Raw genomic sequence first — 23,182 nt, 5'->3', positions numbered from 1 at the left:
TCTATTTTTATGCTAGTTGTTTAGGCAATAAATGCTAAGTAAAAGATTAGAAATCGAGATTATGGCTTAGAGACGATATGATAACCGAACCAAACGGCTGGAGATCGGGGCCTCGAGCTGTCGTGTATGAGGCCTCGGGGTCGAGTTGGGTGACCGACTTAGAGCGATCGAGGGAGGGCTAACAGTTATGAGAGTTGCGATGATGGCTCTTTATGACCAACGACAAGCAATAAATGAAGAACAATAAATAGAACACAATGAATATAAGCAATAAATGGTGTAATGAGAGCGAGATAATATGTTAGAGAGTAGAGAGAATGTTCTTGGGTATTTTCTATTGAATATCAGATGTCTGCAAAATGACAAGGACCCCCCTTTTTATATGAGGGAGGAACCTAACATTGTACAAATGCATTTATTACAAAGCTAGATAGCTGACACAGCTACCTAGTGATCTGGTGCAGACTGGTACTATTCTTGCAGGTGATTCCAGTTGGGACTACGTGCCTAGGGAACTTCCCGCTTACCCTCGATAACCACCGACTCATGCTACATCGAGGTCGAGTGTGAAGAGCCTTCGAGGTCGAGTGTAAAGATCCTTCGAGGTCGAAGCCTCGAGCTGCGTCCCCGGATCTTCGGGGCTTTTTTGAAGCTAAGGGAGAGACGCAATGATCGCGAAATCGGGCCTCCAATCTCGCCCGTATACAGTACCTATTTTTACCGGACCTTTTTTCAGTTTCCGCCCGCCTTGAACTTACTCTTTCATCTTTCTGAGACTGAGTGATAGTATCTTCTTCTATCCGCAGCTTTGTGTTGTATCTATGGTAAACATCATTCCAAGTTGTTGCAGGAAATTCTCGTAAGTTTTCTTTGAGTCTTCTCGTGGCTTCCGAGCTTTTTTCATTTAGATTACTGGCAAATGCCATAGCCACGCACCTTAATCCGTTAGGTGGCGACTCTTCAATCTCATACCCTATTCCCAAAAGGAAAGGAGTTGTCCCAAAGTGTCGAAACCTGGACTCCACGAGAAAAAAGGGGGCGCGACAGCATGGCGACTCTGTTGGGGATATTTTAGGCTCTTACCATAACGAACTTATTTTTGTGAATTAGTCTTAAGCATGTTTTATTCTGTTAACACATGCGCACCCTTTCCCTTTCCCCTTTATTTGGATTTAATTGCTTATTTCTCAAGCATTTACGATTTCCTTTATTTCCCGAAACTGACTTGTCTCCCTGTTTTTTTTTTGTAACTGTCTTTCAATTATTTAAATGATGCATTTATTATTTTTTAAACATGCAAATACTTGACAACATGCTATTTATTGTTGCATAAATCATGCTCAACATCATATTCCACTCGTGCGTAATCAATCCTATAGCAACGCTTGATGAGTGTTTGCGCTCTTCCTATATATCACCCTTTTAAATTTGGAAAGGCGTATTTGCAGAAAAACTAGTCGATCAGCGGTGCATTCGACGGTTCCGTGCCTTTCCCCCTCAAGTTGTCCGCTTGAGGGTATCGGTCTAGACCTCTATAGCAACCTTACTCTGATCAATTGTGCATGCATCATGGTCAAACCTAGCCGGGTTAATATGTTGTCCACATAATAACCCTTTAAGACAAGCCTCGCCCAAAAGTCCATCGGGTTTTTCATAATCCCAACGGACGCAACCTCGATTGTGTGCATTAATTTTGGAGAAATAAATGCCAATATGCTAATCACTGTTGTATAAATAGACGAACCTGGAGGGGGAAAGGGCCTAACTATATTTTGTTTTGCAAAAAATGAGGCACGAAGTCCCCAGGTTCGGCATGGTACGTATCATACCACCACTGTTGCTAGATTGGTGGGATTGCCAGAACGCCGAAGGAAGCGAAGGAGGACATTTGGCAAGGGCATTCTTACTGTTGAACCTGTGCGAACTGGGGGAGCTGATCGACAAGAGCATCCAGCCTGAAGAAGGTCCTTCGGGGACTAAGTATATTAGGTTTACTTGCTTTCTAAATGTAATAAGGCCAAGTGCCATTAGTGACATTATCTTATTTAGAATCGTTTTGGGTCGTCTATTTTTTACATTAATGAAATGAGGCAATTATTGGCACTAAATTTCTCCAAATCTATTTGTCTCTAGGCCTACATCGGGCACAACGGGGCTCCCAAATTAGCACGCGAATTTACATTCCCGCAATATGTGCTTAAATACTGCAAACTTTTCAGAATTACTACTGACTTGGCTACCTTTTGTTTTTCTTTCTTTCTTTTGATTATTCCCATTCCCCAAAGGTTGGTTCGTGCATACTGGCATCATCAACTTATCACACAAGATCCAGGGGCCCTCCAACTTCTCCTCCTCCTAGTCCACCAAAAGGCAAGGGAAAAGCAAAAAGATTTGAACGGCACCAGAAAAGAAAACAACACACAGGTTTAACATGAAGAAACTTCTGATGGTCGGGGTACTCAGACGCCAAATGAAGCAGTTTCACGGCTCGAACAGAAAATACTGGAACTCCAGGGTGAGCTTAAGCATGTCCGGAATGTGGAAAACCTTTCCTTATCACTTAGCGTCCCAGACATCAGTCATCCAAACACTCAGAACCCCGCACCACCTCAAAACTCACCCAACAAGCGCCCACAAAATCCTCCCGTACCTCACCATTATATAACTCCACCACAAAATCAAACTATCCCACCACAGTACCAGCCAAATGCCTACTATACTCCACAAAATACTCCACCAGTCATTCCTGAACCCCAGAATTCCACCAATGGTCACCACTATACTCACACTCCAGGTCACCTAAACAACCCTATATATGTGGAGACCCTACCTCACTCCACTCAACCCATCTCCTATGAACCGGAATCTGTTGAGAAGGACATGCTCATTAAGAACCTAGCCGAGGAGCTCAAGAAGTTGACCAGCCGAGTTCAAGGCGTAGAAGGAGGCAAGGGGATAGAAGGTCTGAACTATGAAGACCTATGCATACAGCCGAATGTAGAACTGCCAGAGGGTTACAAACCTTCCAAGTTCGAGATGTTTGACGGTACAGGTGATTCCGAGGTTCATCTAAGGACCTATAGTGACAAGCTTGTCGAGGTCGAAAAAGATGAAAAGATCTGAATAAAGCTTTTTATGAGGAGTCTTACAGGAGATGCCTTGTCCTGGTACATCAGCCGGGATCCTAACAAATGGTTCAACTGGGTGAGTATGGCATCTGATTTCATGGACCGATTCAAGTTCAACACGAAGAATGCACCAGATGTCTTCTACATTCAGAACCTCAAGAAGAAGCCCACCGAGACTTTCCGCGAGTATGCTACTCGTTGGAGGTCAAAAGCGGCCAAAGTCAGGCCAGCATTGGACGAGGAACAGATGAACAAGCTCATTTTCAGAGCACAGGATCCGCAATACTATGAAAGGTTGATGGTTATTGAAAACCATAAGTTCCCTAACATCATCATACTTGGTGAAAGGATCGAAGCAGGCATCAAGAGCAGGATGGTAACAAACTTTAAGGCATTGCAGGCCACTAATAAAGCATTGCAGTTAAAGGGTATATCTAAGAAGAAGGGCGTGGGAGCAGTAATGGTCGCCCAAGGACAAACTCCATTCGTAATACATGTATGCGGCCAAAATCGAAAAGGCCGATTTCATGATCGACGAGACTTTGCGCAATATCACCCCGAGGGACCGAGGAAATAGCTCGAGGTTCGAAGCCTTCGAGGTCTCTTCTTGCCCGACATCGGGGTAGAATGAACCAGTGGTTCTCACTAGTGGGTGGGAAGTTCCCTAGGAGCATTACCTTTTTTGACGATGCATACGGGAACAGTGATAGCCTACGCCAGATTGATTGAGTGATCGTACCAGTTATTTATATAATAAATGCACTTGTACAATAGCAGGGTTCCCCCCCCCCCATCTATAAAAGGGTTCCTTACCATTTTGTAAGAGACATCTGATATGTAAGAAACACACAAGATACTTCATTCAATACAAGAACATTCTTTCTTCTCTCTAACTTAAACATATTCTCTATTTAACTCTGTTGCTTACATTTATTGCTTTATTTACATTTATTGTATATCATTAATTGTTCTTCATTTATTGCTCGTTATTGGCCATAAAGAGCCGCAATCATAACCCTGATAGTTGTTAATCCCCATCGACAGCCCTCAGTCGGGCGTCTAACTCAGCATCAAGGACCCGCACGTGCTAGCTCGAGGCCCCGATTCTCAACCATTTGGTTTGGTTCCTAAAGACATCTTTAATCTCTTATAGTGTTTTCTAATCTCGTCGTTCAGCATCCACTGCTAAACAACTAGCATAAAAATAGATCACATATTTTTAGAACAACAAAATATAATCTAATTGTTATTACCATTTTCAAGGTAAATAGTTTGGCGCCCACCGTGGGGCTAAAAATAATAGTGATTATTTGCTTGCTGGTTCTCTACATAATGCAAGTTATCTTTCACACCTTTTCTTGCCCAAGATCTTTGATTTTAGGTCAAAATGTCCAACTCAATAAACGCGCGTAAGAACAACAGAGCCAATTTCTACCATATGGTCTCATGCAACTCTCAACGCGTTGGCATAAGTTCCCACACCAACAGGAGTGCACGACGAGAAAAAAACCCCACTTGGGAAGAAAGAAAGGCAAACAGGGAGAGTGAAGCGGAAGAACGTTAGCACGTCGTCCATATAATTATAGGAGGAACCGAAGTTCCCCAGGGACCCGTGGTCAAGCGAATAAAGGTTTCTGCGGCAATACAAGGACAAACTCAAGGTCGTGTAGCTGGGAATGTCCTCGCGTTCAGTGAAGAAGACTTTGAGACTCTGTCTCATCCGCACAACGATGCGCTGGTAATCTCGTTTCTCTTGAACAACATTCGAATCAAACATGTACTCGTGGATCCAGGTAGCTCAGCCAATATAATCAGATCAACGGTGATAGAACAGCTCGGATTGCTCGACCGGATCATACCTACCTCCCGAATCCTCAACGGCTTCAATATGGCCAGCGAAGCAACAGAAAGAGAGATCATCCTCCCGATAAACATATCTGATGCAGTCCAAGATACTAGATTCCACGTCATTAAAGGTGACGCAAGGTACAATGCCTTGCCCGGTAGGCTGTGGATACATAACATGAAGGCGGTACCATCGACGTTGCTTCAGATGATGAAGTTTCCAGCAAAGGATGGAATAAGGACAGTGTATGCGAGCAACATGCGATAAAGGAAATGTTCGCGTCCATGAAGAGGTACCGGATCCCATACACTCCACCTCGAAAGAGTTGGAAAGCCAAAAAAACCTCGAGGATGATGAATAGGACTTCCTCACTCCCAGAACCTTCATTACCCCCGAAGAAGCGGATGCAACAAAGTCGACTGTGGAGGAATTGGAGCAAGCCGTATTGGTTGAGCATCTCCCAGATCGGAAGGTATACTTGGGGACGGGATTAACCCCCGAACTCAGGGAAAACTCAATTTATTCCTTATTAATAAGATGGATTGCTTTGCTTGGTCCCATCTAGACATGACGAGGATCCCACCGGAGATAACCACCCATCGACTAAGTGTCGATCCCAGGTACAAACCGGTGATACAAAAAAGAAAACCCCAGTCCAAGATAAAGCATGCGTTCATCAAAGACAAGGTATCGAAGCTCCTCAAGATATGGTCAATTAGGGAAGTAAAATACCCCGAATGGCTGGCCAATGTAGTGGTAGTTCCCAAAAAGGGGCATGCCCAAAGGACTCGTTCCCACTGCCCAACATCGACTGTTTGATCGATGCCACGGCCGGCCATGAAACCCTCACTTTTTTCGATGCCTATTCGGGGTATAACCAAGCTCAGATGAACCCAGAGGATAGAGAAAAAACCTCGTTCATCACAAAGTACAGTACGTACTGCTACAATCTAATGCCCTTCGGGCTAAAAAATGCAGGGGCCACATACCAACGCCTAGTTAAAAGATGTTCGAACATCAAATAGGCAAATCCATGAAAGTTTATATTCATGACATGCTAGTTAAGTCCCTGTGCCCAGAGGACCATTTGACTCATTTGCAGGAAACGTTCGACATCCTCAGAAGTTACAACATGAAGCTCAATCCCAAGAAGTGCGCCTTCGGGGTAGGCTCCTTTGGCTTCATGGTATCGAACAAAGGAATCGAGATCAACCCCGACAAAATCAAAACCATCGAAGAAATTATGGTGGTAAACAATGTAAAGGTCGTGCAGCGACTGACCGGGCGGATAGCAGCCTTGGGTCGGTTTATATCAAGGTCGTCAGACAGGAGTCACCATTTCTTCTCCTTGCTCAAAAAGAAAAACAACTTTGAGGACTCCGGAATGCCAACGTGCCTTGGAGGAGTTGAAGCGATACTTAATAGCATGCTTTTGCTCCACACCCCAAAAGAGGGTGAAACATTGTATTTGTACCTGGCTGTATTCGAGATAGCGTTAAGTGGTGTACTGTTTCGAGAAGAACAAGGTACGCAATTCCCTGTTTATTATGTAAGTTAGACCCTGGGTGATGCGGAAACCAGATATCCACACCTGGAAAAGCTAGCGCTCGCATTAATAAGTGTGTCTCGAAAATTGAAACCTTACTTCCAATGTCATCGTATTTTCGATTTAACAACATATCCCCTAACATACTGCATAAACCCAAATTATCAGGCCGGCTGGCCAAATGGTCCATTGAACTCGAGGGATACGATATCGAGTATCAGCCCCGAACGGCTATCAAGTCTCAAATTTGGCAGACCTTGTAGCCGACTTCATTCCCTCCCTCGTACCCGAGGTCGAGAAAGAACTTTTGCTAAAAAAGAGCACATCTTCCGGGGTATGGACCCTGTTCAGTGACAGCGCCTCAAACGTAAGAGGATCCGTGCTCGGCATAGTTCTAAAGCCACCTACGGGCGGCGTGATTAGACAATCTATAAAAACCGCAAGGTTAACTAACAATGAAGCCGAGTATGAGGCTATGATTGCAGTTCTAGAATTAGCCAAAGGCCTAGGAGCTGAAGTCGTTGAAGCAAAATGCGATTCTCTCTTTGTGGTAAATCAGGTAAATGGAGCTTCGAGGTTCAGGAAGACAGGATGCAAAGATACTTGGACAAAATTCAAGTCACATTGCACCGCTTCAAAGAATGGACTCTGGTTCATATACCTCGAGATGAAAACAGCGAAGTCGATGCCCTCGCAAACCTGGGGTCGTCTGTCGAGGAAGATGACATACTCCCTCGATCTGTTGTTCAACTATCCAAATCAGTGATTGAGGAAGGCTATGCCGAGATAAAGTCCACTAGCCTCACATGGGATTTAAGAAATAAATATATCGATTATTTGGAAAGTGGGAAGCTACCCGTAGACCCAAAAGAGTCGAGCGCCTTGCGAACCAAAGCGGCTTGATTCTCGCTCGACGAAAACGAAACTCTTTACAGAAGAACTTTCGATGGCCCCCTAGCAGTGTGTCAGGGGCTAGGAGACACAGACTACGTGCTCCGAGAGATCCATGAGGGCACCAGCGGAAATCACTCCGGTACCGATTCCTTAGTTTAAAAATAATCAGGGCAGGCTACAATTGGGATAGCATGGAGAAAGACTCCAAAGAATTCGTCCGCAAATGCGACAAATGCCAGAGATTCGCCCCAACGATCCACCAACCTGGTGAACAACTACATTCAGACCTGTCACCGTGGCCGTTCATGAAAGGGGGATGGACATCGTCGGAACTCTGCCAACGGCGCCAGTAAAGCTAGATTTATTTTATTTATGACTGAATACTTCTTAAAATGGGTTGACGCACAGGCCTTCGAAAAATAAGAGAAAAAGAAGTCATTAATTTCATCTGGGACCATATCATGTGCCGATTCAGAATTCCTTCCGAAATAACGTGTGATAACGGGAAGCAATTCATCGGAAGCAAAGTGACTCATTTCCTCGAGGACCACAAGATCAAAAGGATCCTATCAACGCCCTACCACCCATGTGCAAACGGCCAAGCCGAGTCCAAAAATAAAACCATCATTCAAAACTTAAAGAAGAAGTTAGAAAGCACAAAATGTAGATGAAGAGAAATATTACCCGAAGTACTCTGGGCATATCGAACAACCCCAAAATCAAGCATAGGGGAAATGCCTTTCTCCCTGGTATATGGCGCCGAGGCTTTGATACCGGTCGAAGTCGGAGAACCTACCTCCAGATTCCGACACGCCACCGAGAGCTTGAACAATGACGCCATGACTACTGCTCTAGAACTATTAGATGAAAAGCGAGAAGCCTCGTTGGTCCGAATAGCCGCACAGAAATAGAGGATCGAAAGATACTACAACCGGAGAACAAATCGCCGACATTTTGGAATCGGGGACTTAGTCCTAAGGAAAGTCACCTTGAATACTCGAAATCCTAACGAAGGAAATCTAGGTCAAAACTTGGAAGGACCGTACCGCGTCCTCGGGGTGGTTGTCAAAGGGTCCTCCAAACTTAGCACCATAGAGGGCCAACATATTCTAAGCAATTGGAATGTATCGATGCTCAAACGCTATTACTGCTAAAATCTCAAAGTCCTTAGGTTTTACAGGCATGCGTTGCACTATTTTCCTTCGATCGGGTTTTATCCCAAGAAGGGTTTTTACCGAAAAGGTTTTTAATGAGGCAACATCTATATGCTACCAAGGAAGACCCAACAAGTATTCAAGGCTTCTCTTCAATCAACCTCGAATACTGGGGGGCATCCCCCACCCCCCCGGAAGGTTGCCTTCTCGGAGAAACCGAGACATGATAAATAGGGTCCTGATAGGAAAATGATGTGCCGAGCCAAACGGTCAAACGAACCGTGCCCGTATAGAACAACTGAGCCCCTGACAGCAAAAACATGTATACTTGTACCAAGTTATCACAAAATAGTTTTTTCCCCTCCAACAAAGCACCACACATGCCAAAGAAGTTTGCTATTTTTACAAAAATGGCTCTAGAGCCACGAAAACTTTCAATGTCTCGGGGACTGTCACCAATTGACATCCCATCGACTTATCAAAAACCCGAGGCCATAAGACCCCATGTAGGCAACCTCGATCTTGTAAGACCTATATAAAGCAACAACAATATCTGTAAGCCCTCATGCAAGGCATGAACCATACTTGTACCAAGTAACAAAACTGTAAGACCTCAAAGTAAGGCATGTAAAATTTTATAAGACCTCACAAAAGGCATAATCACGATCTTAAAGTTAAGGCTATATATCGAACTTATAAGACCCCTGAAAAGGCATGCCCTTGATATAAACGCCAAAAACTACTTCAATCGGGGACTGAAAGTCTCCAGCCAACACAATGACTACGGTCACAAGGCACAGCCAAACTAACGCGACTCGTGGACGCCCGACCGTCGCTACGAAATCACAGGCCTTCAATTACTTCGAAAGAACTTCGAAAAGAACTGGTTAAAATAGGCTACCCTTGACATAGGAAAAAGAGCTTCGACCATGTCAGCTCCAAAACTACAGGCATCGAAACACTCGCCCACCGAGCAAAACCTCCCGAGGTGCTCGATCACCACCACATAACGACTCGAAATTGAGGTTTTACTGAATCGTCGAAGAGTCAGGCAAACGCAAATTCAAAAATTCTTAACGAGGGAAGAATTAAGCTTATACAAAAGGTCATACCGACCTAAAGCGTAAGAGCCAGTACCGCCAGCTCATGTAAAAGGTCGTACCGACCTAACGCGTAAGAGCCTAAGGGCCAGCTTTTAATTCAAAAACATAAGGGTCAATAAGCTCGAGTCGAAACCCGACTCGGAGACTGAGCCCAAAACAGTTAACTGAATATGCCTAAGAGCAAAATCATAAGAGCTCGAACGTCGGCTTATACTAAAAGGTCGTACCGACCTAACACGTACGAGCCTAAGGGCCAGTTTGGAAACCAAAAACATGAGGTCCAACGAGCTCGGAGACTGAGCGCGAAACAGTTAACTAAAAAATGCCTAATGGCACGTGCGTGATAGCCACTATCGCTGGCCTAAACCGCCAGCTTAAGTCAAAAGGTTGTGCCAACCAAATACGCAAAGGCCACGGGCCAGCCTAACAAAGCTTTAGGGCCAAATATTATACCTAAGGGTCATTACTCGAGGTCCAGTTCACCTGGTCAATCATCAACTGACATATATATTCAAAACGAAGAAAGGCGTGCACAAACAGAATACATGGAAGATGAAACCTAAAGGTTTTCTTTTATACGCATACACAAAAAAATACAAAATCTACATTGGCAAACGATCTCTGAAAGCCCCATACAAAGAATCAAAGGGAGCCTAGACTACTTCCTCCTCGAGGACTATGGACCAACGGGCTCCTCCCCTTCAGGAACTCCGCTTCCATCTTCATCGCCTCCCGAGTCACTTCTCGACTCATCTTATGGAGGAAGCAGGGCCGCGACTTCCTCTTCTAGGGTCTTCACCCTCTCAATTTTGACAATTAAATCTATGCCCCCGGCATATATGTCCTCGAGCGTCCGTCTCCGAGATTCTAACCGGGCATGCTTCACTGCTCGGGTCAGGCGAACCTCAGCCTCTTCGAACACCTTCTGGGCCTGAGCATTCGCAGTAGCGGCGTCCTCCTTATGCGAGGTCACAACCGCCTCGGCCTCAGCCCTGACTTCGGATAACGTAGTAGCCAACTCAGTATGGAGATTCTTATACTTGCTGCTCTCAGCCCTCGTTTCCTCGAGGCAATGCCCGATCGAAACCACCTCTCCCCGGAGGTCATTTCTCTCCGAGATCGTCTCACTCAAGTGCTGTTTGAGTTCAAGAATTTTAGAATCCCTGGCTCGGAGCTCCTTCCCCATAAGGACGTCTTTCTCCTTAAGTTGCAACATTCGACCAAAAGATATTGAAACATTGAAGTCAGTTAGACATACAGACAAAAAAACAAGCGGGAGCTATGTAACATGTTCAGCTAGGCGAGCCTTTTCCCAGGACACCGCCTCCAAGAAGCCCCGAAAGCTACGGAGTTCCTCCTCCTTCTTGATCGAAAGGGCCCTGAGTTCATCAGCCTCTGAGGTAAGTCTCTTATATTCACCCTCATGGCTAGTCAGCTCGGCTTCAAAATCGGAAAATGATTGATCGTAAAGCGCCTTGGCCTGGAACCATGAAAGAAATAAGGTTAGCAAGTCGAAAGGACAAAGCGCCAAGCATAATTTACAACAATCTCGCTAAAACCAGCGAAATGCCAGGTTCAGGTTTTTTCTCAAGCACAGCGGAAGGCTTTCCTAACATATTATTATCACCACTGGACGCCCCTGCGTCGAAAGACTTTGTATGGGGAACATCTTGCATCCCCCTCGAAGGAAGAGACCGCTCAGGAGGGGAGTCGACCACTTCAATAGCCTCGATCATATCGATCGGGGCCACCTCTTGCTTCTAAGGATCTTCAGGAATAATCTCTCCCTGACCGCCTACCAAGTGCGCCTCAGTTCGAGGGAAATTTTTGCAATCAACCGGCTGGACGACGGCGCTCGATACACCCTCGTTGGCCTCTTCATCCCGAGGCGGGGATGCAACGGAACCAATCCGCAGCTCGAAAATCGCCGATTTAACCGTATGCAAGACAGTCAGATTTTCTCCCCCAGGTGCTATCAGGGGATTGTCTTTCTTTTCACCTCCAACTCGGGAGCCTCCCGACACTTCTGGGATTAGGGCTACTGAATCATCCTTAGGATCTTCCACCCTAGCTTTCTTAAGGGTCGGGGAATAAGTCGACGTTCTCCCTCGTTTTCTCCCTTCTTCATCAGGTTTCGAGACACCCGCTTCCTCGTGCGGTGCTTCTCTCATAAAAAAGGCGTCCCCCAGACCTGCCCAAAAATAAGAACAAGCATGGGAAATGAAAGCGTAATTAACAACGACCTTCGTAAAACTGAAACCATAACAGAGAATGAGGTCCCACCGTGATCCTTGGCTTCCCATCCAGCCTTGGACAAATTGTGCCACGTGCGCTCAACGTATGGGCATATCGAGTCCAGTTTGGCTACCCAGTCTCAAAGATCCCTGACCACATCAGGATACGCAGCAGATGTATCAGCAGGAGAAGTCAATCCATGAAAAAATATATCAGAAAGAAAGAAATGGCAGTTAACTAGGTATGTCCACTTACGCTTCATGTTTCATCTTTCAAGGAACGGCACCTTCTCTGAGGGAATCAAGTCCGATGTCCTAACTCAGACGAAACGGCTCATCCACCCTCTGTTCCTAGCCTCGTCAGTACAAGTAAAGAGGGCCCTCTAGGCTCAGCAACAAAGCTTAATCAGGCCCCCACTAAAGACTCGACGGCTATACATTCTGAATGGTCAATAGTGAAGGGCATCCCCTCGATCATACTCACGTAATATCTGGTCATATAAACGATGCACCAGAATGACAGATGAATTTATGTTGATACCCAATTTTTACCTATGTATTTTTGTACCCAAAATAGCATATGTGTGCATATATAAGCACACCCATGAGTTTTGGTATTTTTCATGATTTTTAAACCAATTTATTGCCTGTTTTAATACCACAAAAAACCAAAATTATTCCCAAATTATCATTTTTGGTGAGTAACTTTTTTCATTCTCATGTTTACACCAAAATATAAGTAAGGTAATTTTTGCATATTTTTTACAAATTCATTTGCCATTTTTAAAGCTAAATTGCATATAATTACAATCATAGCCTATCTTGTAATTTTTAGCATTTTATAATTATAAAATTAATCCCAGCATTTTTAAATTAATATTTATACAATATTTATTTATCCAGTCCTCTTAATTTACTATTAAAATTGTGTTACTATTTTATAAAAAATTAAAAAGGGAAAATTGGCTATTTACGATTTAGCCCCAATTCATTTCAATTATAGCCAATTATAAAAAATTAAAAAGGGACTCTGAAATTGCTTGTTGTTTCACATGTTTGTCGTCTCTAAACTCAACTGATTTGAAAACCCTAGTCTCTTTGGGAGGCTATTCAAAGTCCTGTGAGGTTGTTTGTGCATGCTTGTGTGTTTGAAATTATTCAACTTGATGCCTTGTTTCAACATTTCTTTTCTCTATATATTCTACGCTTGTGATTCTCACTCGACTCTCTACATGTTTTCGACTCTTTCTCTCTCTATTACACCTTGAAGCCTAACTAACATGCTTTGAATGTCTGCTCTATGCTATTGCTGCATGATGTTTCTTTTGCCATAACTTAGCCTCACATGTCTGCTATTTGTGCATGCATTATATACTGAGTACCTCCTGTGATTTATTTAACTCGAAATTGATTTCAAAAAACTTTTCCTCCTCGAGATCCTGATTTTACTAGCCTGTCAAAGTCTAATTGATTCCTTTTCCTTTGATTGGCCCCACTTAATCTTTCCAAAAATAATTTCAAATGCTGTACTTAGACTTAATCGCCTATTGTATGACTTTACTGTTCTTTTATGGCAACAACCATTCTGCTTGCAAGGCTGGTTCTCCTTTCCTTATTTGGATACGGTTAGTATCCGTTTGAATAAGAATTTCCTGATTAAAGGGGTGTCTTATACTAATTGATTCTGATTTGTGACCATGCCATATTTGTGTTAGATTTGTACTTGTTACCTTATTTCTCTACACGTTTTCAAAGCTATAAATATCTCCTCCCTTTTTCTTTGAACACACGAACACAGAACGCAATCGGAGTCCACAAGTCACTCTCACTTAAAAAACTCTTTCTCTTTTACTTGTGCTGCTGTGGACTTTGTTTACTCTACTTTCTCCTGCGCTCTTTTGCTTCTCTACTGGTATGTCTCAGTTAGTTTACATGTCTCCACCACAATGTGTTTNGCCCAATTTGAGCCCAAATCACCCCAGCCAATTACCCAATCAACCCGACCCAGTACCCATTAAATCAAACCCGCCCGCTTTCTTTTAATCTGAACCGTTGATCATTTTTGATCAATGGCCCAGACCTCCCCTTTCCTTTTTTAATTTCAAACGACCCCAAACCCTACCCCATTCCTCACAATACGCCGCCTCTGAATCCTCCTCTTTTCTCAACTCTCTCTCAACTCACCTCAAACCCTAGCCGCCGCCTCTCACCGAAACCCTAATCCATGGCTTCCCAGACTCATCGGAGGCCTATACCGGCCTCCCATGGCTTCTATGCGCTCATCTCTGAGGTCCTATGACCAGATCTTGAAGGGGTCTCGACTAAGCCGTTGCTCGATGGTTGTTCTCCGGTCGCCTTCAACCTCTGTCCGGCCAGCCATGGCCATTCGAGCTCGATCTTCGACTATCCTGCCTAGATCTGGAGTTTCCAAAGCCTTTCTCATCGCCTGGGTTTCTTATGAAACCCTAGATCTAAGGTTCCTTCTATTAATTTCTTAGATCTGCTCTAAGATCTATATGTGTTTGAACGTTATGAGCATGTTTCTCAAAGTTTTCCCAATCATTTTGCTTTCAAAACTCTATGTTCTTTTAACTATGGTTTTAGGTTAAGTTATTTTGAAGTTCCTCTCTTATTCTTGGCATGTTTCTGACTTTGTTGTTTGTTTTCCTTATCTGAGTAAGCATGTTGAAAACCCTAATTTTGTGATTGTTTGAGTCTGTTTGTTAAGATTTCATTCAATTCATACGCTGATCATCTCTAGGTTTGTTTGATGTTAAAAACCCTAATTTTGGGAATTTATTCGAGTTCATGAGCCTATCTGTCTGGTTTACTGAAAACCCTAATTTTTAAGGGCTTCACTTGGGACTCTGAAATTGCTTGTTGTTTCACCTGTTTGTCGTCTCTAAACTCAACTGATTTGAAAACTTAGTCTCTTTGGGAGGCTATTCAAAGTCCTGTGAGGTTGTTTGTGCATGCTTGTATGTTTGAAATTATTCAACTTGATGCCTTGTTTCAACATTTCTTTTCTCTATATATTCTACGCTTGTGATTCTCACTCGACTCTCTGCATGTTTTCGACTCCTTCTCTCTCTATTACACCTTGAAGCCTAACTAACATGCTTTGAATGTCTGCTCTATTCTATTGTTGCATGATGTTTCTTTTTCCATAACTTAGCCTCACATGTCTGCTATTTGTGCATGCATTATATACTGAGTACCTCCTGTGATTTATTTAACTCGAAATTGATTTCAAAAAACTTTTCCCTCCTTAAGATCCTGATTTTACTAGCCTGTCAAAGTCTAATTGATTCCTTTTCCTTTGATTGGCCCCACTGAATCTTTCCAAAAATAATTTCAAATCCTGTACTTAGACTTAATTTCCTATTGTATGACTTCACTGTTTCTTTATGGCAATAACGATTCTGCTTGCAAGGCTGGTTCTCCTTTCCTTATTTGGATACAGTTAGTATCCGTTTGAATAAGAATTCCCTGATTAAAGGGGAGTCTTATACTAATTGATTCTGATTTGTGACCATGCCATATTTGTGTTAGATTTGTACTTGTTACCTTATTTCTCTACACGTTTTCAAAGCTATAAATATCTCCTCCCATTTCTTTGAACACACGAACACAGAACGCAATTGGAGTCCACAAGTCACTCTCACTTAAAAACTCTTTCTTTTTTACTTGTGCTGCTGTGGACATTGTTTACTCTACTTTCTCCTGCGCTCTTTTGCTTCTCTACTGGTATGTCTCAGTTAGTTTACATGTCTCCACCACAATGTGTTTATTTCTGCCCACTTCTGTCCAATTCTTTTAGTTGACATTTGTTTCTAGCATATTGTAACATGTTCCCCCCTTTCCTTTGTAATTCAGTATTTAAATTATGTATGCATCCTGTCAGTTGTTTGTCATGAATTTGATACTTTATGAATCCCAAGCCCTCATACCCCTTTATAGGTGAGTTATGGTTCGGGGCATGACAACACTCTAATATTGTTGTCCATGATTCTGGATTGGATTCTTTGAATCCCAAACTCAATCAGTTCCCATTCCCTTTCCCCCTTTATGTGTTGTTGAGCTTTAGACTTGGGTCTGGCAGTGTCCTAATCACTGTCCAGACTCTGGTCTGACCTTCAAGGGTCTGCTCTTAATGTGTTTGACCAGGCAGGTGGTCAGGGGTGTGCCAGCCTACTTTGTAGCTAGGTATGACCACCACCTGTCATGCCCCCCCCTCCCAATTCCCTTTCACTTTGCACTTACTCTTAGCTATAAGTTCTGCCCCTCTCTTGCAAGCCATGCTTTGGGACCCCCGAGCTCCCTCTGAACTTGGATGCATGAGAGACGGCTCTTCCACACTGCACTATTCTAATTCTGGTAGTATCCTGGGTGTAAGCAATGCCTGAAATCCCTGAGATTCCTTGGAACTTTGAAGCACCTTGGATAAAGAGAAGGCTTTGGAAATCTGGATCCCAGAAGTGGCTCAATCGCATGTTATTAGACATTAAGGTTGAATTAGGCTACTCGGATCTAGCTGTTAGTTTTTGATGTATCCTTTAATTTTCAGTTTGGTTCATTGGGTTGTAATAATTTTGTATGAAACTCGGGAGTATAGTAAAAGGGTGTGGGAGGGGTCTTTACTTTTCTTGTATCCAGGGGGGTAGAATTCATGAATTAGGATTTTATTCAAACTAGAAATCCTGCCTATAGGGTCTTTAATACTGATTCAATCACATAGAGACCATGCCTATAGGATTTAACGCTTAACTTTACCGCAAAAATCACCTAGAAAGCATGTCTATAGGATTTAACATTCATGTTCTGTAATGACACATATAAAGATCATGTCTATAGGCTCTTGCATTTCTGCATATATAAATGTCATTAGGCAAACCGTTTATAGGCTTAATAACAAAGTTGCATATAGACATCATGTGTATAAGACTCTTATTGATATCAGGAAAGGGTGTTAAAATCAGTAAACATATAGAAAGCATGCTTATAGGAAACCTCGTCTTTAATAGCATCATTCGTTCTTAAACAGTATCGATTGCTGGAACTAGTGTCTTTATTAAAACTGGTAATTTTCTACTTCTGAAGCCCGCTAAAATTGGTAAACCTTTTTCCTATAGCCAATCTGCACTCCCCCGATACTCGTAAACCTTTTAATCAGTCTACATTTTTTCTGAAATAACTGTTAACTCTTTTCTAAAAATCGGTTTGCATCTTTTCTCTTTGTTTAAACTGATAATTCTTTTTTTCTAAAATCAACTTGCATCTTTTCTGAAACTACTGGTACCTCTTTGCATCTTTTTCCTGAAATTAATAGATCCTACGCCTAGGTTTTTTTTTTTATTTCAACTCATAAACAAGGGTTGGCTAATTAATGAATTGGGTCAGTCCCTGACAACTGTATCCGAGTTGGCTAATGCAGACTCTCTGTTTAAATACATGTGTTGAACCAGTCCGCTCGCTGCTTAATTTAATCTAAGACCAAATCAGTATTTGTCAAGGCATGCTAAACTAAATGATTGTTTGACTTCTGGGGTTAATTTGAGCCTTGTATGCTTGCTTGTCCTCCCCTTTTACTTGATACTTGTTTTGAATGTCGAGCTAGAATTTTATCCTTTAAACTCCACAAAGGCCCCCATCCCTTTCTTCCCCTTTAGGATTAGAAGTCCTAATACCCCGGGACTAATAGGATTGGGACGGGTAGTAGCATGCGATAAGTAAACGATACCGTTCCGCGCTTTAATACCTTAACAGGGTGGGAAGGGTAGACATGGAGATGATGATTACACGATAACACTCCGGGTACAATTGAGTACCAGTGTTGTGCGAATGATCCATGTAATGTATAAACCTAGGACCCCTTTCTCCTTCTTTATTAGTTTAATAAAATTTTCTGAATCTTTAAAGCTATTGCATTTTCAATTCCTACTTCTCACATGATCTTTTCGGATTATTTGCACTAAGTACTTCACCTTTTTCTCCACTTGCACTTTTTTTACAAAATTGCTCCTTTAAAATTCAACACTCCTTTAACCTTTTGTGCTTCTTGTACTTGTTTATTTTTTACATCTAAAGTCACAATTGTAGCATGGCCGGGAACCACACTAGTGGATCTTGAGGGGTGCCTAACACCTTCCCCTCGAGATAATTTCAAGCCCTTACCCAAAACTCTGGTCTGCATCTTTAATTCTTCTAAAAGTGTCCTAATGCACTATAATCATTAGGTGGCGACTCTCCAAACTCTCAAAAAACCCAATTCCCAAAGTGGGAAAAGAGTTGTCTTCCCAAATGTCGTGAACCTGATTCCGCGAGGAAAAAGGGGCGTCGACAGCATGGCAACTCTGCTGGGGACTTCTTTAGGCTTTTACCATTGCATGCTATACGTGACTTTATTATTGCTTTTGTTTAATGTCTTTATTGGAAACTAACTTGTTTCTTTTGTTTCTTTTTCTTTAGTTACTTTCATTTATTGCTTTTCCATCAATACTGTTGTAATTTCTGAGCAATCATTGTAAACTTTATTGTATGAACGTGAAAATATATGTCAATTTGTTTCATCCTTGTAAACTACATCTTCAACATCATATTCCACTCGTGCCAAACAAATACTATAGCAACGCTTATAATGAGTAGTTGCGCACTTCCAATACTACCACCCCCTAAATTTGGCAAAGGCATATTTGCGGTAAAACCAGTCGATCAACGGTGTAGTCGACGGTTCCGTGCCTTTCCCTCTTGAGTTGTCCGCTCAAGGGTACCAGTCTAGCACTTCAAGATAGAAACCTTACTCTGTTAAACTGTACATGCATCATGGTCAAACCTAGCCGAGTCAGTTATGTTGTCCACATAATGACTCATTAAGATAGCCTTGTCCAAAGTCCACCGGGTTTCCTTGAAACCCAAACGGACACCTCCACGTTCTGTGCATTTATTTGGAGAACTTAAGTGCTTTGCTATGCTAATTATTGATTTAAATAGTCGAGTCTGGTGGGGGTAAGGGCCTAACACTTTGTTTTGTAGAAAATGAGGCACGAGATCCCCAGATTTGGCATGGTAACCAACATTCATCCAAGGCTACTGAATTGGTGGAACGACCTCTATTCTAGTGATCAAACACTCGTCCGCAAGTACCTAGGGAATCTGCCTTCTCTCCTAGAGATTCAACCTAACAACAGAATCATAGAGGCTGCAACATTGTTCTGGGATAGTGGCAAGTCTGTGTTCCGCTTTGGTGATCTAGAGATGACTCCTTTACTTGAAGAGATAGGGGGTCTAGCTGGAATTCCTTGGGAGACTCCGGGTCTGCTTATGCCAGAAAATCGCAAAGGAAGGGGTTTCCTTAAAATGATGGGGTTGAAGAAAAACCCAGACTTAACCTGTTTGAAAGACTCCTACATCCCGTTTGACTATCTATACGAAAGGTACGGCCATAGCAAGTCATACCGCACCTATTCAGATGAATTTGCTATCACCTCATTGGTGCATGTCCATAGAAGGGTCTTTGTTTTCATGTTTTGCTTTTTGGGGATGATCGTGTTCCCTATGAAGAAGGCTAGGATCCACACCAGACTAGCCATGGTAACCAAAACTTTGATGGAAGGAATTGGTGGGCAAACTTTCAGCATAGTGCCCATGATCGTCGCCGAGATATACCGCGCCTTGAACAAGTGTCAACAACAAGGTAGTCATTTTGAGGGTTGCAACTTATTGCTTCAGCTTTGGCTCATGGAGCACCTTCAGAAAAGAGAATACCGACAGGAGATCCTACGCAGAGATTGGGATGATCATATCGCCTTCCACCAGCCGAGGCGTATGAATTATATGCCAAAGATGTTCGCTCAACCAGAGGACACCAGAGGGTGGGTAGAATTGTTCGAAAATCTGAAAGAAGACCAGGTACAATGGATGTTTGAGTGGTTCCCTACGAATGAATTCATTGTCCGATCCCGAGATGCACCATTTCTCATACTGATTGGTTTGAGAGGGACTTATCCTTACGTTCCTCTCCGAGCCATGAGGCAAGCTGGAAGAAGACAAATCATACCAAGGGTTGATAAAACAAGCCACTTCAGGGCTGATTTCCACGACGATGATAGCCCTCACAGGTGCCAAGCTCAGCATTTGTGGCATTGCAAAATCGTTTTGGGGAAGGAATCCATCAAGCAAGACAGGTACCACGCCGGTTGCGTGACGCATTATTCGCGTTGGTTAGAAGACGATGGCATGGGTCAACCGAGATTCGTTCGAGGTCACAGAATTATTGACGAGCATGCTGAAGCACAGGTTAAGTATAATCAACTGCGCAAGAGAATTCGAGAGTGTGAAAGTGAGCATCGGGAAATACAAGAAGCCCATTAGAAATTGATCGAGGAGTGGAAAGAAATGGTTGTCAGCGCCAACAACCGACTAGGATATTTGGAGCGGGGTCTAGTAGAGCTGGAAGGAAAGTTCATCAAGAGGATCGAAGAGTGCCAAAACGCCGAAGGAAATGCGGGCGGACATCTGGCCCGAGTCTACTTACTGCTAGGACTACGCGAGTTGGTGGAGCTGTTCGAGGGAGACAAGACTGCCAAATCTGGGGAAGGTCCTTCTGGGACCAAGTAGTTAGGAGTCCTTTATTTTGCTTTAATGATGTAATAAGGCCAATGGCCACTAGTGACATTTACTTTCTATTATTTAGAGTCGTTTTGGATTCGTCTTATTTTTATCAATAAAATGAGGCATTTAGCATTATAAGTTCTCCAAAACTATTTGTCGCTAGGCCTACCTCGGGCACAACGAGGCACCAAAATTAGGGCGCAATTTATATTCTCACCCAATGTGTTTAAATACTGCAATACTTTTTCCTCAGAGCCCGCACTAACTTGTTACCTTTTTGTTTTTTTTTCTTTTAATTTTATTCCCCTCCCCAAAGGTTAGTTCGTGCATTCTGGCACCATCAGCATACTCCACAAGATCCAAGGGCCCTCCACCTCCTCCTCCTCCGAGTCCTGTCCGGAACAAAAACAAAGGCAAAATGGGAGATACAAGCGCCAGAAAGGAGATTGAAATTCCTCAGGGTACCCCGGTTGCTAAGGAAACTACTGCACAACTAGAACAAAAGCTGTTGAAATTTCGAGAAGAACTGGATCAGGTTCGGAATTTGGCAAACCTGTCATTTTCCCTCACCGCTCCTGATGTCAACACCCAAAATCCCGCACCTCCACAAAATACCCCGCAACCACAGATACAACCCACTCATACCTGTAACACATGCCACACTCCAAATAACACCCCACTACTCATTCCCGAGCCACTGAACACCACAAATGACCATCTCCACAACACTCCTATTTACGTGGATACTGTACCCCACTACGCCCAACCCATCTCAAGTGCACCTGAGTCTGATGACAAGGACTCCCTCATCAGGAACTTAGCGGCAGAGCTCAAGAAATTAACTAGCCGAGTTCAGGGCGTAGAAGGTAACAAAGGCATTGAAGGATTGAATTACGAGGACTTGTGCATTCAACCAGATGTTGAACTTCCTGAGGGGTACAAACCTCTCAAGTTCGAAATGTTTGATGGAACAGGAGATCCCAGAGTCCACCTGAGGACCTATTGCGATAAGCTAGTGAGGGTCGGAAGAGATGAGAAGATCCGTATGAAGCTCTTCATGAGGAGCTTAAAGGGAGATGCACTATCCTGGTACATCAGTCAAGACCCCAAGAAATGGACGAGTTGGGTAGGTATGGCATCGGACTTCATGGATAGATTCCGGTTTAATACAGAGAACGCACCAGATGTATTCTACATACAGAATTTGAAGAAGAAACCCACCGAAACATTCCGCGAGTATGCTACTCGTTGGAGGTCAGAAGCTGCAAAGGTCAGGCCAGCCCTAGAAGAAGAGCAAATGAATAGATTCTTCATCCGGGCTCAGGATCCCCAAATTACGAGAGGTTGATGTTGATCGAGGGTCAAAAGTTCTCTGATATCATCAAACTCGGAGAAAGAATCGAAGAGGGCATCAAGAATGGTATGGTTACAAATCTTGAAGCATTGCAAGCCACCAATAAGGCTTTACAAGAAGAAAGATGTAAGTGGCGTGATGGTCGTACAGGGAGCCAAATCACCACAAAAATACCACACTTACCCATCGCCTCCACTTACATATCAGCCCATCCCGAATTACCAAGCACCCGCGCCCTCTTATCCACCTCCCGTTTACCAATCCTCTCCACCTTTCACATATCAACCCACCTCACCCAGATACTCTCAACCAGCACCTGTTTACCAAGCTTAAAACGCTCAACCCTCTTTACCAATCACCACCTACCCGTCAAAATTTTCCAAGACCCAGACCAAATTTTGACCGCAAACCTCCCAGACAATACGCAGCCATCGCTGAACCGATTGACCAGCTATATGAAAGACTTAAAGCTGCTGGTTACGTCACTCCTATCCCAGCCAAAGCTCCAGAAAATTTCTCCCAGTGGGTCAACCCCAACAAGACATGTGCGTATCACTTCGGCATGAAGGGACACACCCTTGACGAGTGTCGTTCATTGAAAGATAAGATTCAGACCCTGATCGACAATAAGGTCATTGTAGCAAAGGAGCCCGCTCCTAATGTTCGTAACAACCCCCTGCCTGGCCACAAGGGTGGAGACATTCATATGATCGAGATCGAGGATGATTGGGACCCCAAAGGGTCAATAGGTTTGATTGCTGAAGGGGATGAACCAAAGAAGCCAGCGGTTACCCTTAACCCAATTGTGTGCAGAATCAGCCCTCCATGGACGATGAAGTAAATATGTCTGTACCTCTTGAATTTGAAGCGCCTCCCTCTGCAAAGGTGCCCGGACCAATCGAGGTTGAATTTGGAGTTCCAAAGGCACCTACACCCTTTGAAGTTGCTGTGTTACCACCAAGGGTGCCTATTCTGGTGGCAATGACTGACATAACACCATTCCACTCAAATGCCATACCATGGGATTACACTGCCGAAGCTAGGAGGAAAGGAAAAACAAAGACAGGAGAAATGATTGCCGCACAAGGAATGACTAGAACAGGGAGGGTCTACACCCCAGAGCACCTAGCCGAATCCGGTAAGCAAGCCCCGGGACGTCCCATTGAGACAGGACCCGACGATCTTTGGAGGAAAATACAGGCTAAGGAGTACTCAGTCGCTGAACAGCTGAACAAAACACCAGCACAGATATCTATCCTGGCTCTTCTGCAGAGTTCAGACGCTCACAAGAATGCCTTAATGAAGATACTAAG

The 23,182-nt window shown here is 43.5% G+C and overlaps 1 protein-coding gene across 1 annotated transcript; it reads left to right on the top strand.

The window, feature by feature from the left end:
• The first annotated feature begins 1,813 nt into the window (after positions 1-1,813).
• On the top strand, positions 1,814-5,241 carry LOC109207991. The gene is made up of 2 exons (XM_019370990.1): positions 1,814-1,964; positions 4,715-5,241. Exons 1-2 carry the CDS (start codon positions 1,814-1,816, stop codon positions 5,239-5,241), a joined length of 678 nt encoding a protein of 225 aa, XP_019226535.1.
• Positions 5,242-23,182: the final 17,941 nt, after the last annotated feature.

This window comes from Nicotiana attenuata, unplaced genomic scaffold (assembly GCF_001879085.1).
Source record: "Nicotiana attenuata strain UT unplaced genomic scaffold, NIATTr2, whole genome shotgun sequence".
NCBI classification, from domain to species: domain Eukaryota; kingdom Viridiplantae; phylum Streptophyta; class Magnoliopsida; order Solanales; family Solanaceae; genus Nicotiana; species Nicotiana attenuata.
The sequence above is the reverse complement of the archived record's forward strand: the minus strand, read 5'-3'. Positions and strand labels throughout refer to the sequence as shown.